The sequence below is a fragment of the Neodiprion fabricii genome, chromosome 1 (genome assembly GCF_021155785.1).
Source record: "Neodiprion fabricii isolate iyNeoFabr1 chromosome 1, iyNeoFabr1.1, whole genome shotgun sequence".
NCBI classification, from domain to species: Eukaryota; Metazoa; Arthropoda; class Insecta; order Hymenoptera; family Diprionidae; genus Neodiprion; species Neodiprion fabricii.
The window spans coordinates 37,131,682-37,144,674 of record NC_060239.1 but is presented as its reverse complement, the minus strand read 5'-3'; the positions used below and the strand labels follow the sequence as shown (position 1 = coordinate 37,144,674).

Below are 12,993 nucleotides of genomic sequence, written 5' to 3'. Positions count from 1 at the left end.
GCTCCATCATATTATCAAGGACTTGATCTCATCGTCAAGATTAAGTCCCAACAACCGACCTCCAATTCAGTTCTTATACAAATTTCATCCCTACGAATGTTTCAACAAATTATATTTCGTGCCCTTAAGCTAGTCTAAGGATGGATATTGTTCCAAGGATAATTTACATAGAATTAAGTTTTCGGTCAGGATAATTTTTTTTTCTTTGGTTAGGTTATTGTACCGTGCAATCGCTTAATGATCTCGTTAAATTTCATCACGAAAAAAAAAAAACATAGGACATACCGTTGACGGAATAAATTTTCTAAGGAATTAGCTAATCTCTTGGAAAATCAGCTGCTGCGAGCAACTGTCAATCCGATATCGACATAAAATACTAAAACTATGGTTTGGCATTAAAAACGAACCAAACACTGAGGTTTTTTGTGACAATCGTAGGTGAAATAATTGACAGACATATCCTTTCGTAAATTCTATAGTAAAAACTGTTACGAATTTATACCTAATGTGAAATATTTCTAGTCTCAAGAAATTCTCAGTATTGTAGTTTTCTTTCAATCCTGCTGTAATTTTGTAATATTTAACTTTGCTTTCGTGAAACTCTACTGCAGTCCTGTAGAATTGTTATTTTTTTTTTTTTTTTTCATTTCAACGATCTCCAGAAATTGTTGGTCATTATTTGAATTACGGAATAGCAAAAACTTTTTGGAACTTTTCAACGGTTTTTTTAATCAAATTATTTCGCCCGCAGGGTATAAGGGTGAGTTTCTCTTATTGAGGGAGCCGGCAGAACTTCTTTCAAAAAAAAATTAACACAGTAAAAAAATCGCCTTATTACTCGACCAGAATTTATTTCACATCAAAATAATGTTCGGAAAAAAATAATTTCGTTACAAGGATTTTCCCACACGGATGTCCAATTCATCCTTTCGATGTCCGATATCCTTTAATGAACCATTCCTCATAGTTTGAACGTAGAATTTCAAAAATAAAAAATCACGTCATTAGTCATAACAAATTGACCAAATTTTCATCAACGAAAATTCCTTAACTTGTGAAAAATGACTTGGTTAAAATATTTTGCTTTCCAATTCTCCATCTTCGTAAGTTAAGAAATGGTTTACAGTATAGGATACAAGGCATCGAAAAGATGAATCGGGTTTATCGGTGTGAGAAAATCCTTGCGACACAATTTTTCATTCAAATTATTTCCCGAACGTGAAACGAATTTTGATTAAGAAATAAATCCGTTTTCAACTGTGTTAATTTTCTCCTATTTCACCTTAATTCCGCACGCGTACCAATTGAGGTAACGAAACGGGGGCAATTCAGATCCGATATTGATCCATGGCCGAACAATTGTTCAGAGAGTATCGCATCGGGTTCAAACTGCTTGCAAATCGGTTTCCCATTGCATGGGTATAACGGGGGTCACATGTAAGGTATAATGCACCTTGTTCCTGCGTCCCATTGTCCTTAAATTGATCGAGTCTACGTGCATGCATAGAGGTGTATGCACTCTGCTCTGGTGAGAAACGCGAACAAAAGCTGCGTGCGCTACCCGATACCGGAAGCTGCCTGGCACGCGTCATGTTCGCATCACAAAAGCTCGGCGAACGGTGGCAACCCTTTCACTCAGTGACACGTTATTGCGCCGAGTCGATTTTTCTAACAAGATTTTCTCATGAATCTGTAATCAAATTTCAAAAGTTCAAGATGGCGCATCCCATGTGGTGGAACCGATATGGCGAACGAAAATCTCAAATTTGATCGAATCCGGTCAAAAAACTCTGTGCAGAGACTTTCTCAAACTGAATTTTTAAAATCTAATTTCAGATTCGTGATCAGCGACTCCAATAACCTCTGGACAGAGTTTTTTTTAAGAATTCGATCGTATTTGGCATTTTTGTCCGCCATATTGGATCCGCTATCTTGAAATTATTTAAATCTGAGTTCAGATTCGTAATCAGCGACCCCAAACAATTATAAGTTATGTAAAAAAAAGCATACGTGTGGATTGGTAACTTTTTCGGAAATGAATTAATCCTTTAATTTTCACGATTTTTTTCAATCAATTTATTTCTAACAACAATAATTTACAATATATCGCAAAAATGAGAGGGATGAAACCGCGGAAACACGGAATTGCAAGATAGATGAGAGGAGAAATTTGTATTCTCCTCGCGTGTCGCCACGCATAGCGTATACGTATAGGGCATTCCGTGCCAACTCTCTGATTTGGCTAACGATTTTTACACAATTGTTTTGACTCTCTAACGGCATTAAATATTTTTCAATGTTTTCTTCAAAATATTGCGAATCGATTCGAGCTACCTAAAATTTTTAATAACGAACATATTGATGAACACAATGTAAAAATTTGGAATAGATCAAAAAAATCCTTCGTCGGATATCGAAATTTTTAAGCATTGAGTTAGACAGAACTGACTAACTGAAAAAAATTAAAGAAAATCGATAAATGATCGAAAGAAGTAAGATGTGTTTTTTATTTGGCATGGAATGCCCCATATACATGTATGCTTGTATTATATATAACGTTGAAAGATATTAATGGTTTGTAAAAGAAGAAAGTTTTAAATATTGCTGGACGGCTTTGCATCCTGCAGGACAACCAGAATTCGTAAAAAAAAAGCTCTAATTTATATGCAACTGCACGAACCCAGCTGCTTTTGTGTAACGTAGAAGCGCTTACACGCTTGCAGAATCATGGAAACAACGGATTTTTGCTGAATTTTGTTTGCGCTTGAAACATTTACATGAGTACAATATAACTCTGAGCTTCCGTTGAGCTTTGGTGGCAGCTAAAAATTGTAGAATGTTAAATCATCTGTGGATGACTTTCGTTCTTGGAAATTTGATTCTGGCTTTCGCTTTTCACAATTTGTAGTCAAGTAAAACGACCAATGAGACACTAAATTCTCTATCAATTATTAATATTCTTTTAAGCACCGAAAGGATTGAACAAAGTGATTTTAACGATCGTTAAACAAACATTGCGAATATTTTCTCAAAAACAGAATTCTCTCCGACGGAAATTAATTTTTTCTAAAACGCCAACTGAACGAAAAATGACCATGTCACGGAAAAGTTCTATTTCGAAAGAAAAAAAAAGCTAACCCGGCAAACGTTAAAGTTCGCTCTGTAAATAGAACGCATCAATTTTGTTTGAAAAAAAAAATACGTGCAGAGTTTATAACGCGGAAAAAGCTCGACGACGAGAGAAAACTTTTTCACGCAAGAGTTTGTATTACGAGAATGTCAAAAAATTATACCTAAATCTGGTTCACCGTTGAACGAAGAATTTCACCAACGACTTTCACATCGCGGAATTCGCTTCTGGCACAGAAAACGATCTTTTCAATTAAAATGCCGTAAGAAAGGGTCGTAAGTTGATTAAACGCTGCACGAAGTAGAAAAGCCCTTAAAATACTGTCGCTTTTTTTCAGGAAGCCCGACGACGATTTGGGTAAATTAATTGTAAGTGACGCCTCGCCGTCTTCGGCACTCGCAAAATTATAAGAAGATTGTATAAAAGAGAGACCGAGTTGTATGAATTATATAATACAACCGAAAAAATGAATCCTTGATCAAAATTCCACGCAATGATAAACGCAAAATTTAAATAAACATTGTTATTAAATTCCGCAAGTTGGGCAGGAAAATCGCATCCGAAGTCAGCAGAAGGGCGATTTTGTCACGGAAAGTACGCCGCGTAATTTCGACTTTCAAAACGGGTTAAATTACACATAATTCACTTCAGATTTTACAGCGTTCGTTCAAGTTTCCCACTCGTTGTAAAATAATCCGTACTCATCGTCAGCGATATAAATTTCCGTGACAATTTTTCACACCTGTAGAATTATCGTTGACAATTTTGCTAATTATAATCGATCGACGAATCTGAGAAAAATTTTTATTACACAGATTTTAACTTCTCGCGTAATCGGATTTCGCAGGATCCCGGAAATCGAAGATCTTGTGCAATTAAAACTTCTTCGTTCAACGCCGGAGAAAATTCTTCGAATTTCTATGAGTTTAAAGTTTGATTCTCTTTGACGCGCAACCCTTTTATTGTGTATATATATATATATATATATATATATATATATGTAAGGATGCGACGATGAAACCCGACCGACTAAATATAATCATATGACATCAAGAACGAAGAGAAACATGAAGTGGAAAAGAGGGGGACGAGGATGACAGAGAACTTCTTCTCTCCTTTCTCGCTCTCGATAATTTCGGGAACGAGATTATTTACCTGATTGCAAAGTTGAATTCGGAGAGAGAGAGAGCGAGAGAGAGAGAGAGAGAGGTGTTTGTATATTCGTGAAAACGTATATAGACATATATTTAATATCGATTAATACTTTAAGATTAGATTGGTGGATCGAAATTTATGAATACTTTTCGGTAATTTGAATTTTTTTTACATTACGAGAGGGAAAAAAATAAATACAATTACGAAAAAACGTTATCGGTATCGGATTTTCATTTTATATCGCTTTAAAATGATTGAATATTCAACAGGTTCTTGGGATTTTACTGTACGATGATTCATTTTACATATTCCAAAGACTGTTCTTTACCAACTCGTTGGAATGAATTTTCTTTTTTGTTCACTATGTTGTTAATTGTATTTTTGTTTATGGAATTCTGTACGATTGTGTTTCAATGGGCAGGGATAGCAGAGTAATAAAATATGTATCGCACTGAGAGAAATTTTTAGTTCCAGTTACCGCTCAGTCTTTGACTATTTTCTGTTATAGTTCTGGGTAGAAAATGAAAATTAGTTTTCTAGCTGTTACCGGAAAGTCTGGTATCCGTTACTGTTCTTTCTCATTACGATCGCTGTTGCTATATTTTCTTGCAACTGTTGCGAAAATTTAATGCTTGTGCAAAAATAAATTGAAGTTAAAGCCTTGTTTAACTAAAAAAGTAGAGTAAACCTATGAAACTGATTTTGCGTTGCAATAACCAAAAAAGGATCGACGATAGCGCAAAATGGTTAGGCGTGCCTCGTTTTTCCTAATTCCAACAATATTCAAACAGTTTTTTCAACGATACCAGTTTTACTGAATTTTTCCAGTTACTGTAACAAATGAAATTTTTCTCAGCGCGACATCGTTTCCCATTAAAAAGTATAATTTTATCGCACGGCGTGAGAGTTATAAAAAAAGAATTTCGTTTTTCGCTTCCATACCTAATACGTGAAATGATTCAAAGACATGGAGATTCAAAAAATTGTCACGATCTTCAGGGTTTCAGGCTCATGTTTATTGTTCGGAAATACCGCGTGTAAGGCGCAGGGGGAAAAGTGTAAAAATAAATCGACAAGCACTCGAGGTCGGAAAGTGAAAACGCTGATAAAGAATACCGTAGGTATAAACTCCGCACCGTGGCTCGTTAAAATCGATTATAGCCCTGAGGGTACATCGTGCACAGGCTTTTATCGAAGACAGGGAAAAAGCTAAAAAGCTTTCGACATAAAGCGAAGCAGCGAAAGTCCTCGGGACGGGGAAAAACACGCGTCGGAATGTCTCAAGTTTAAAATTTCTACCGATCTATCAGGGGTGGGGCACGTTTTTCCAGTTCGAATCTTGCCTCTCGGGGCTCTTACGCCCCGAGCTTTTTGCCGCCCCTCCGCAGCTTTATTAACTTTGACCTCGCGGTTAGCATAATTTCGTTGCCGAGGATAATCGCTTCGGATTAAGGCTTATCCCGGCGTGTACACACCTCCGTGTTTGATATTGCGGCAAGTCTATGCCGAGTTGAAAATATACTTATCAAACTAATTAACTCCGCTCTTTCTCTCTCTCTCGCTTGATGACCCGACATATACGATACGGGACCTCTGCATGCTCGTCTCTGTTCGCGAATCGATAGACTTAATCCATCACCTGAGAGTCAGAGAGAGAGAGAGAGAGAGAGAGAGAGACTAGAAATTCTGTGCAGGCTGCTGATTAACGTTATCGTCGCTCTCCTTACGCTCCTTGGAAATTCAAACTTTTCACTTCTCTCAGCTGCACTCCTGCCGCGTGGAAACTAATAAACGAACAAATTCATCGGCGAGGACCGTGAAACACGGGATTTTAATAAGAGGAATTACTCTGAGAAAAACATACGTGTAACTACAGTTTAGACCGGATCTTAAAATTGACGGTTGATTCATTTTATTAGTTGTTTTTGTTTTACCCAATTTTCAAAAATGGGAATCGAGAAAACAGTGACCGAATGTATCCTCATATTTTGTACCACACGTGTGTTACATATACCACTGAAATTCTTAGTCGTTCATTTTTATCTCCAGGTAAATCAAATTGTATGTGAAATGTCGGAAACACGAATGGAATAAAAACTCGACGCAGACGGAATCGGCAGGAGCGTAATATAATATCAGCTGTGGATATATAAAATCGATTTTTCGAATATAATAAATATCATTTGATTTAACAGAGAACAACAGAAACAATAATTTAATCGAGTTACTGATCGTGAATGAAATCACATTTATTTATTTATTTTTTTTTTCTATTTGATGTTTGGTAAATACTTCTTTTTTTTATTTTTTGGTTTGTGTCTGGGTGCAATATATTCTTTTCCTCCAGCGTTTGATTCAAATCTCGTGAGATGTTTGAATGACAGAAATGAATTTTTCAATCTTTAAATTAAAATTTCTCAACTGAGACAAAACATTTCGAGTCGTTCAGTCTTTTTCGTTTTAATTTCAATATTTTCTCATATTTCTTGTGCTTCTGTCCGCAGTTTCGTTTTTTTCAAAACACCGCGGCGAGAAAAAAAAAATAAAAATAAAAAAATAATAAATAATTAAATAAACCGTTGAAAAAAACCTGCGATAATTAAAGTCCAAACTTGAGTCTTGGGTAAGGCGATCCCGTGTCAAAGAAGCCACGGTGGATATTCCGTCCAGAGAATGTTAAACCCGACACTGGAATTCTTCTTTGCGGTAGGCGGCTGCAGGCAAAAGCTGCTCGTCTCGAATATTTGCAAACCGTTGCAAAGATCCAACGACGCGAGATGCGAAACAGACGTGTTGCGTAAAGAAATAACGCGTAATTTAGAGGTGGTCAGATTTCGGAGGGTTGAAATTTTTTGCTAAAATTCCTCTTTCCAAAACCGCTCCAAAGAAATTTTCGCATAATTTTTCTGCACGCTCGCTGAGCGAAAGGAATGTCGCGACAAAATTTCTCTTCATTAAAGTACAGCCGGCGCTAAATTAAAAATAAACGTCCGAACGTTTTCACCTGTCTTCCGCATTTCGCGCGAATTTTTTCTCCGAGGGTTTGAATTATTTGAATTTATTGAATTAAATACCGAAAAAAAAAAAAAACTAGACTAAATTAGCGAAATTGAAAGTCTTCTTTTTAACGTAAGGTGAAGAAAATTTTTGAAAATTCGTAGCCGACTTTCTGATAATTGATCGGTTGAAAGAAAATCAGAGAGTCTGGTTAAAATATCGATACACAATTTGAACAGTTTTTAATAAATTTTTTTTAGCCAACTCATAGGAAAGAAGCAATCTCAGATATACAAAAAAAAAAAAAAAAACATTAAGTGCCTGTGTATGTTCATTTTGCAATTAATATCGATTTGATATCGCGGAAAGTTTTCTTTGCCTAATTCGTCCGCAATATGTGAGTTTGGATTTTATGGTCCGAATGGAAATCGCTTTGCCATGGAAAACTACGATAGAAGCAATTCGCTCTATTTGCGCAATTATCCAAACACACTGTGCATAAACAGGCAAATTGGAAGAGAATCAAACGATCAACTGTTTATACAGACCGGGACAATTACGCGCCTTTATTTCCCCGTTAGAATGTCAAAGCTCGAGCCTTGGGCTCGCAGAGCTTTTCGCTGTAATCCTTAATGCCCGTAATTAACCGGGATCAGAGTGAAGCGTGTATTTGTTATACGGTATACGCAGAACCGTAAGTAGGTCTAAGCATCGTTGCGATTGCAGCCAATTTGCGGGCTTAAATTTCGCTGGATTCTCAGCATTTTCCTCATTTTATCGGCATCCCATTTCTGACGACTGTGTACGATCAAAAATTTTACAAGTTGAAGAAAAGCGTCCGTTGCAGCGAAGGAAATAAAGAAATCGATCAATATCGATTTGAAACTTTTTCTGTACTTATTTAACAAACTTGCAAAATTACACAGTTACTAACAATTATTCTGAAAAACAGATCGATTCAATTTGAAAGATAAAAAGTCCTCCGCAGCGGAGCGAACGTTATATTTTACGATCATCAATCAAAACTTCTGTCGGATAAATTGAATACAAGCAATATTAAATCCTGCACGTTTTTACCGCAAAGGTTCCGGATTTTTGTGTATAATCTGCAAACGTTTAGCTGACTTTTATTCACCCCTTTAATTTTTTTTTTATCACTCGTTTCTCCCCTCGTTTATTCGCTCGGCATTCGTTGGCAGATTTTTCCCATTTATTCAAAGCTACAGGTTCTTATCGGTTTGACGTATAATCCGAATGACAAATCCCGAAACCGTTCGAACGGGTAACGACAGGATTTTAATTGATCATCTTGTTAAGGGTAAAAGTTTGCGGAAAGTTATATAAACGATCCCACGTTGCACGTTTCGGGTGATTGATATTTTCACGCTGACCTATGTATGCATAACTATTTCTGTGTCTACTTTTAGAATTACGAAAAGTCTCCTCTAATTGGACTCCACTAAACCAAAATCAAAGTACGCGTAAAGCTTTCACCGACCTGCCAATCAGAAGGACTTAGCCGACGGTCCTTCGTCGAGTGAACAAATAATAACTGTACAAGACGCAATATTCTTCAAATTTTTCCATCTCATTTTATTCTTCAACATATTTTCGCAAAATCTTTCTATTTTCATCCGTCACTGTGTTGTTGTTATTATTAATCATATAATAATTAAATTCTCGAAATACTTGTTGATCAGGGTGAACTTATTCAATTTTATACTCTGAGAAAAATTTCATTTCTTACAGTAACTAGAAAGATTCAGTAAAACAGGCATCGTCGAAAAAACTGTTTGAATATTGTTCGAATTACGAAAAAGGAGGTACGCGTAAACATTTTACGCTATTGTCGATTCTTTTTTGGTTATTTCAACGCAAAATCAGTTTGTAAGGTTTACTCTACTTTTTTAGCTAAGCAAGGATTTAACGTCAATTTATTGTTGCACAAGAATTAAATTTTCGCAACAGTTGCAAGAAAATATAGCGACAGCGATCGTAATGAGAAAGAACAGTAACGGATAGAAAAGTAATTTTCATTTTCTACCGAGAACTATATTTTTCGATTGTCATAAAAAATGAAAATAGTCAAGGACTGAGCGGTAACCGGAACTAAAAATTTCTCTCAGTGTATTACCATCAGAATCTGAAAATATTATTGCTTCCTTTATTTTCTGGTTCATGTCATATTAGCTTGAGAAAGTGTACACAAATTTTCGTTACCGAGAATATTAAAATTAAAAACAAAAAAAAAAACAGTTGTACGTTAGTTTTTTTCGTTCGCCTCGAATTTCATTGTAATTTTGATTTATTTTTTCTTGCATTTCGCATTCCAGGAACTATGTTTTCTGCTCCTGACGAGCCGGGAAAAAAGCGTTTTATAATTACACATGCGAAAAAATCGCGCAACTCAAAGTTAGACTCTTATCCATGGCTTGGTTGACGAAATTACACGAAATATCACAGTTTTACGCTGATTGTATAATAATGCGACGAACATTAGGTGGAGCGGTCTTCGTAGCTACAACGACAACCATAACAGTGTGTAATTAATTATTCGGAGCGGAATTTCACACGTATGTAGGTGTAATTTACGACAGCACGTGAGTCCGACATTTGCGGGGGCGAATAGAGCGGATCTGAATTTCGCGACGCAGTTTTCAATGGTTGTTTGCCATTGACTGCACTTGGCCGCAGCGCGAACCGCCTGCCATCATTTTAATAAGCGAGTGATTTTTCATTTTTGCAATTTCGCGTCATTTGTTGGTCAATTTTTATCCGCAGGTCAAGACGTTGAATTATAACGCAACTTTCGCGAATATTTCCTGCAAAGCTTTCGCGGAGTAAAAATGCGCGCGGTTATAGATTCGGTTTCAGGGATTTTGAATCGAGATCCCAGCTTCACTGCTGCAAACGGCTGAGCTTGCGATTTATTCCACACGCTGATCCGTGCATGGCCAGGTTATTATTCCGCGAATACGAGGGATCAAAACGCAAGGGTTTATAGTGAAAAATTGAGTGCGACGTCAGGACTTTCCGGTCCAAGTTCTTATTGTTTTTCGGTAACGTTGATGTAGTCTTAAGTTTTCACGCGAATCCGCCGTAGTAGAACTTTTCTTCGCAGAAAAAAAAAGTGATATTGCAAAAGCAAAAATTAATGAGACGGATATTATTTTAGACATAAATCGCGATACACCCGATCGCAGTTGTGGTAAAAAATAATAATTGAGTCCTGCAGGGAAGTTTTTTTTTTCTTACCGCGCGTTAAATTTACAACGTATAAAGTTATATCAATAAAAAAAAAAACCGTTATTACAAAACTCCAAATTAGGCATTATAAATGGTGTACTGCGACAAAATTACGGTTTTAATTACACTGGAGGAACGGAAAAAGACCTTTTCCTTGTTTTTTTCCCGCGGCCAATTTATGTATCGCCAATTCCGGAGCCAAAATAAATTCGCCGTTAATTTCTTTTCCCCAAGGTACGTACCAACAATTGTTATATTTACTGTTCTCGTGCATCAATACCGTGCGAAAAAGTTGGCAAGATAAATTTACGGAAAGAAAGAAAAGATCAAAAAAAAAACTCTCGATCAAATTATTAAAAGGGGCGATTATCGGGGACAAAATATGATATCGAACTCACCAGAGGCAGGCTGATCTCGTTTACGACCGAGACGTAGAGAAGCAGAGTGATGAGATAGCTCCTGGCGGAGGATGCCATGGCGTCCTGGTTTCCCTGGAGCGGCTCGCCGATGTTTTCTTTGTTAATAACTGGAAGAACTCCTCCCGACTCGTTCGAGACTTATAGGGCTTTAAACTGGAACGCGGTGTCCGTTGCGAGTAGCGGTTTCGCGGGTTTCGCGCCCTTATATAGGGGCTCGACGTCTTCGACACCCCCTGCGGCCGGGGCGCAAGCGTCCTCAGCGTCACTCGCGCCGCGTTTTCGCCCTCTCCGTGTGTGAGTTAGCAATTTTCCACGGACTGTTGCTCGCCGTGCAATATTCGGCAGGGTTATTACGGCATGTTGCCCTGCAAGTTCGCTCGAAAGTACAACAAGCGGCTTTGGGCTGACCGTGAGCCATCAACCTTCGAACTTCCCGTTTTCACACGGCAGGTTCCAAGTTCACGGAACGAAAAAACTGGGTATCGGATTCTTGATCAACACCCTGAAAATTCTTTAGTGACATAAAATTTCAAACCCAAAGAGCATGTTTTTGGTTTTTTTTACCGCCATGTTGGATCCACCATCTTGAATTTTGAAGATTCAATATCATATTCGTGATCAGTGATCCCGAAAACTTCGAAATACCGAGTTTCGGCCAAATCGATTTACTTCGGATTTTGGTCAACCGTATTGGATTCGCCATTTTGGAATATCTGTAACATAACCTCAAATTCGTCATCAGCGATTGGAAAAACTTCGGGGTATCAAGGTTTATGAAATGACGTGAAATTTCAAGGTCAAAGACTATCGTTTTGGTTTTTTGTCCGCCATATTGGATCCACCATCTTAAATTTTGAAGATTCAATATCATATTCGTGATCAGTGATCCCGAAAACTTTGAAATACCGAGTTTCGGCCAAATCGGTTTACTTTGGATTTTGGTCCACCGTATTGGATTCGTCATTTTGGAATATCCGTAATCTAACCTCAAATTCGTCATCAGCAATTGGAAAAACTTCGGGGTATCAAGGTTTATCAAAATCCATTGATCCGATCCCAAGATACCATGATTTTTATTTGATTTTTTAAGATCGTATTATTAAAATAAATCGAAAAATACTGAATCGATTAAATCCAAACTCTAATCAGTTCTAAGTCTGAAAAACCGCGACAATTGAGACCAAAATCGTTGAAATCCGGTAACTTGTTCTCGAGACATCATCCGACAAATAAAAATTGATCAAATATATACACACGTATCTAATTGTAAACACGATTGGAAATGATTCTCTGAACTTCAAAACGTGGACATCTAGTGAAAATTCAACTTTTCATTTTCAGGGTGATTACAATAACTTCATTTTTTCTCTGAAACCAGAGAAACGGGAAGTTGAAAATGAATTGTAAAAAGTAAAAAGATAAAAAGTATAAAAAAAAAAAAAGACAAAAAATAGTAAAACACGAACAAAATCCACTATTTTCAAACCTCTAGTACCCTTCGCGTATAACTCGTCACGAAATATATTCTACTCTCGTATATGGTTCATCCCCCGCAGAATCTGATGAATTGTTCTACCCACGCAACTCGGACGTTTTACGTTTTACCCCCCTTACGGAGGCTGCAGACTGGCCCGAATAAAAATTTTCAGATACTTGCATATACCGCAGTATAAAATTCAACGGTATATATAATATAATCGTATACATGCATACTATATACATGCAAAATCCGATCGAAAGCTTACATGAATTATTTTGAATTTTGTATTGCTTGTGGTAATAACATATGTTATGTAATACATTTGCCGATCTTTAGGGAAAAAATTAAATTTGAAGACATTTATAGGTGTTATACAACTTTGGGAAGAGAGACGTCGTTAGCGTCCTGAGAAGATTGGGAGTCGCCGATTTGCTTTCATTTGTAAAATTTTTGGTTCTCGATCAATATCGGAAGCGTGTGAAAGCCGTCTTTGTGTCCGCGAATTTGTCGTAGGTGGGTATTATTATACCCGAATCAAGGAGATGGAAATTTCTATTTATAAAACG

General features: G+C 37.0%; 1 protein-coding gene across 3 annotated transcripts in view; it reads right to left on the bottom strand.

The window, feature by feature from the left end:
- The window catches only part of LOC124188062 (neuropeptide-like 1), a 29,613-nt gene extending 18,465 nt beyond the window's left edge, over window positions 1–11,148 (bottom strand). For 2 of the 3 annotated variants that reach the window (XM_046580359.1, XM_046580361.1), the window contains exon 1: window positions 10,927–11,147. In XM_046580359.1, the coding sequence (XP_046436315.1) occupies window positions 10,927–11,004 (78 nt within the window). In that variant the 5' untranslated portion in view covers window positions 11,005–11,147. Of the gene's footprint in view, window positions 1–10,926 lie in introns of all 3 variants that reach the window. The other variant, XR_006872233.1, reaches the window with a different exon arrangement.
- Between the last annotated feature and the right edge of the window lie 1,845 nt (window positions 11,149–12,993).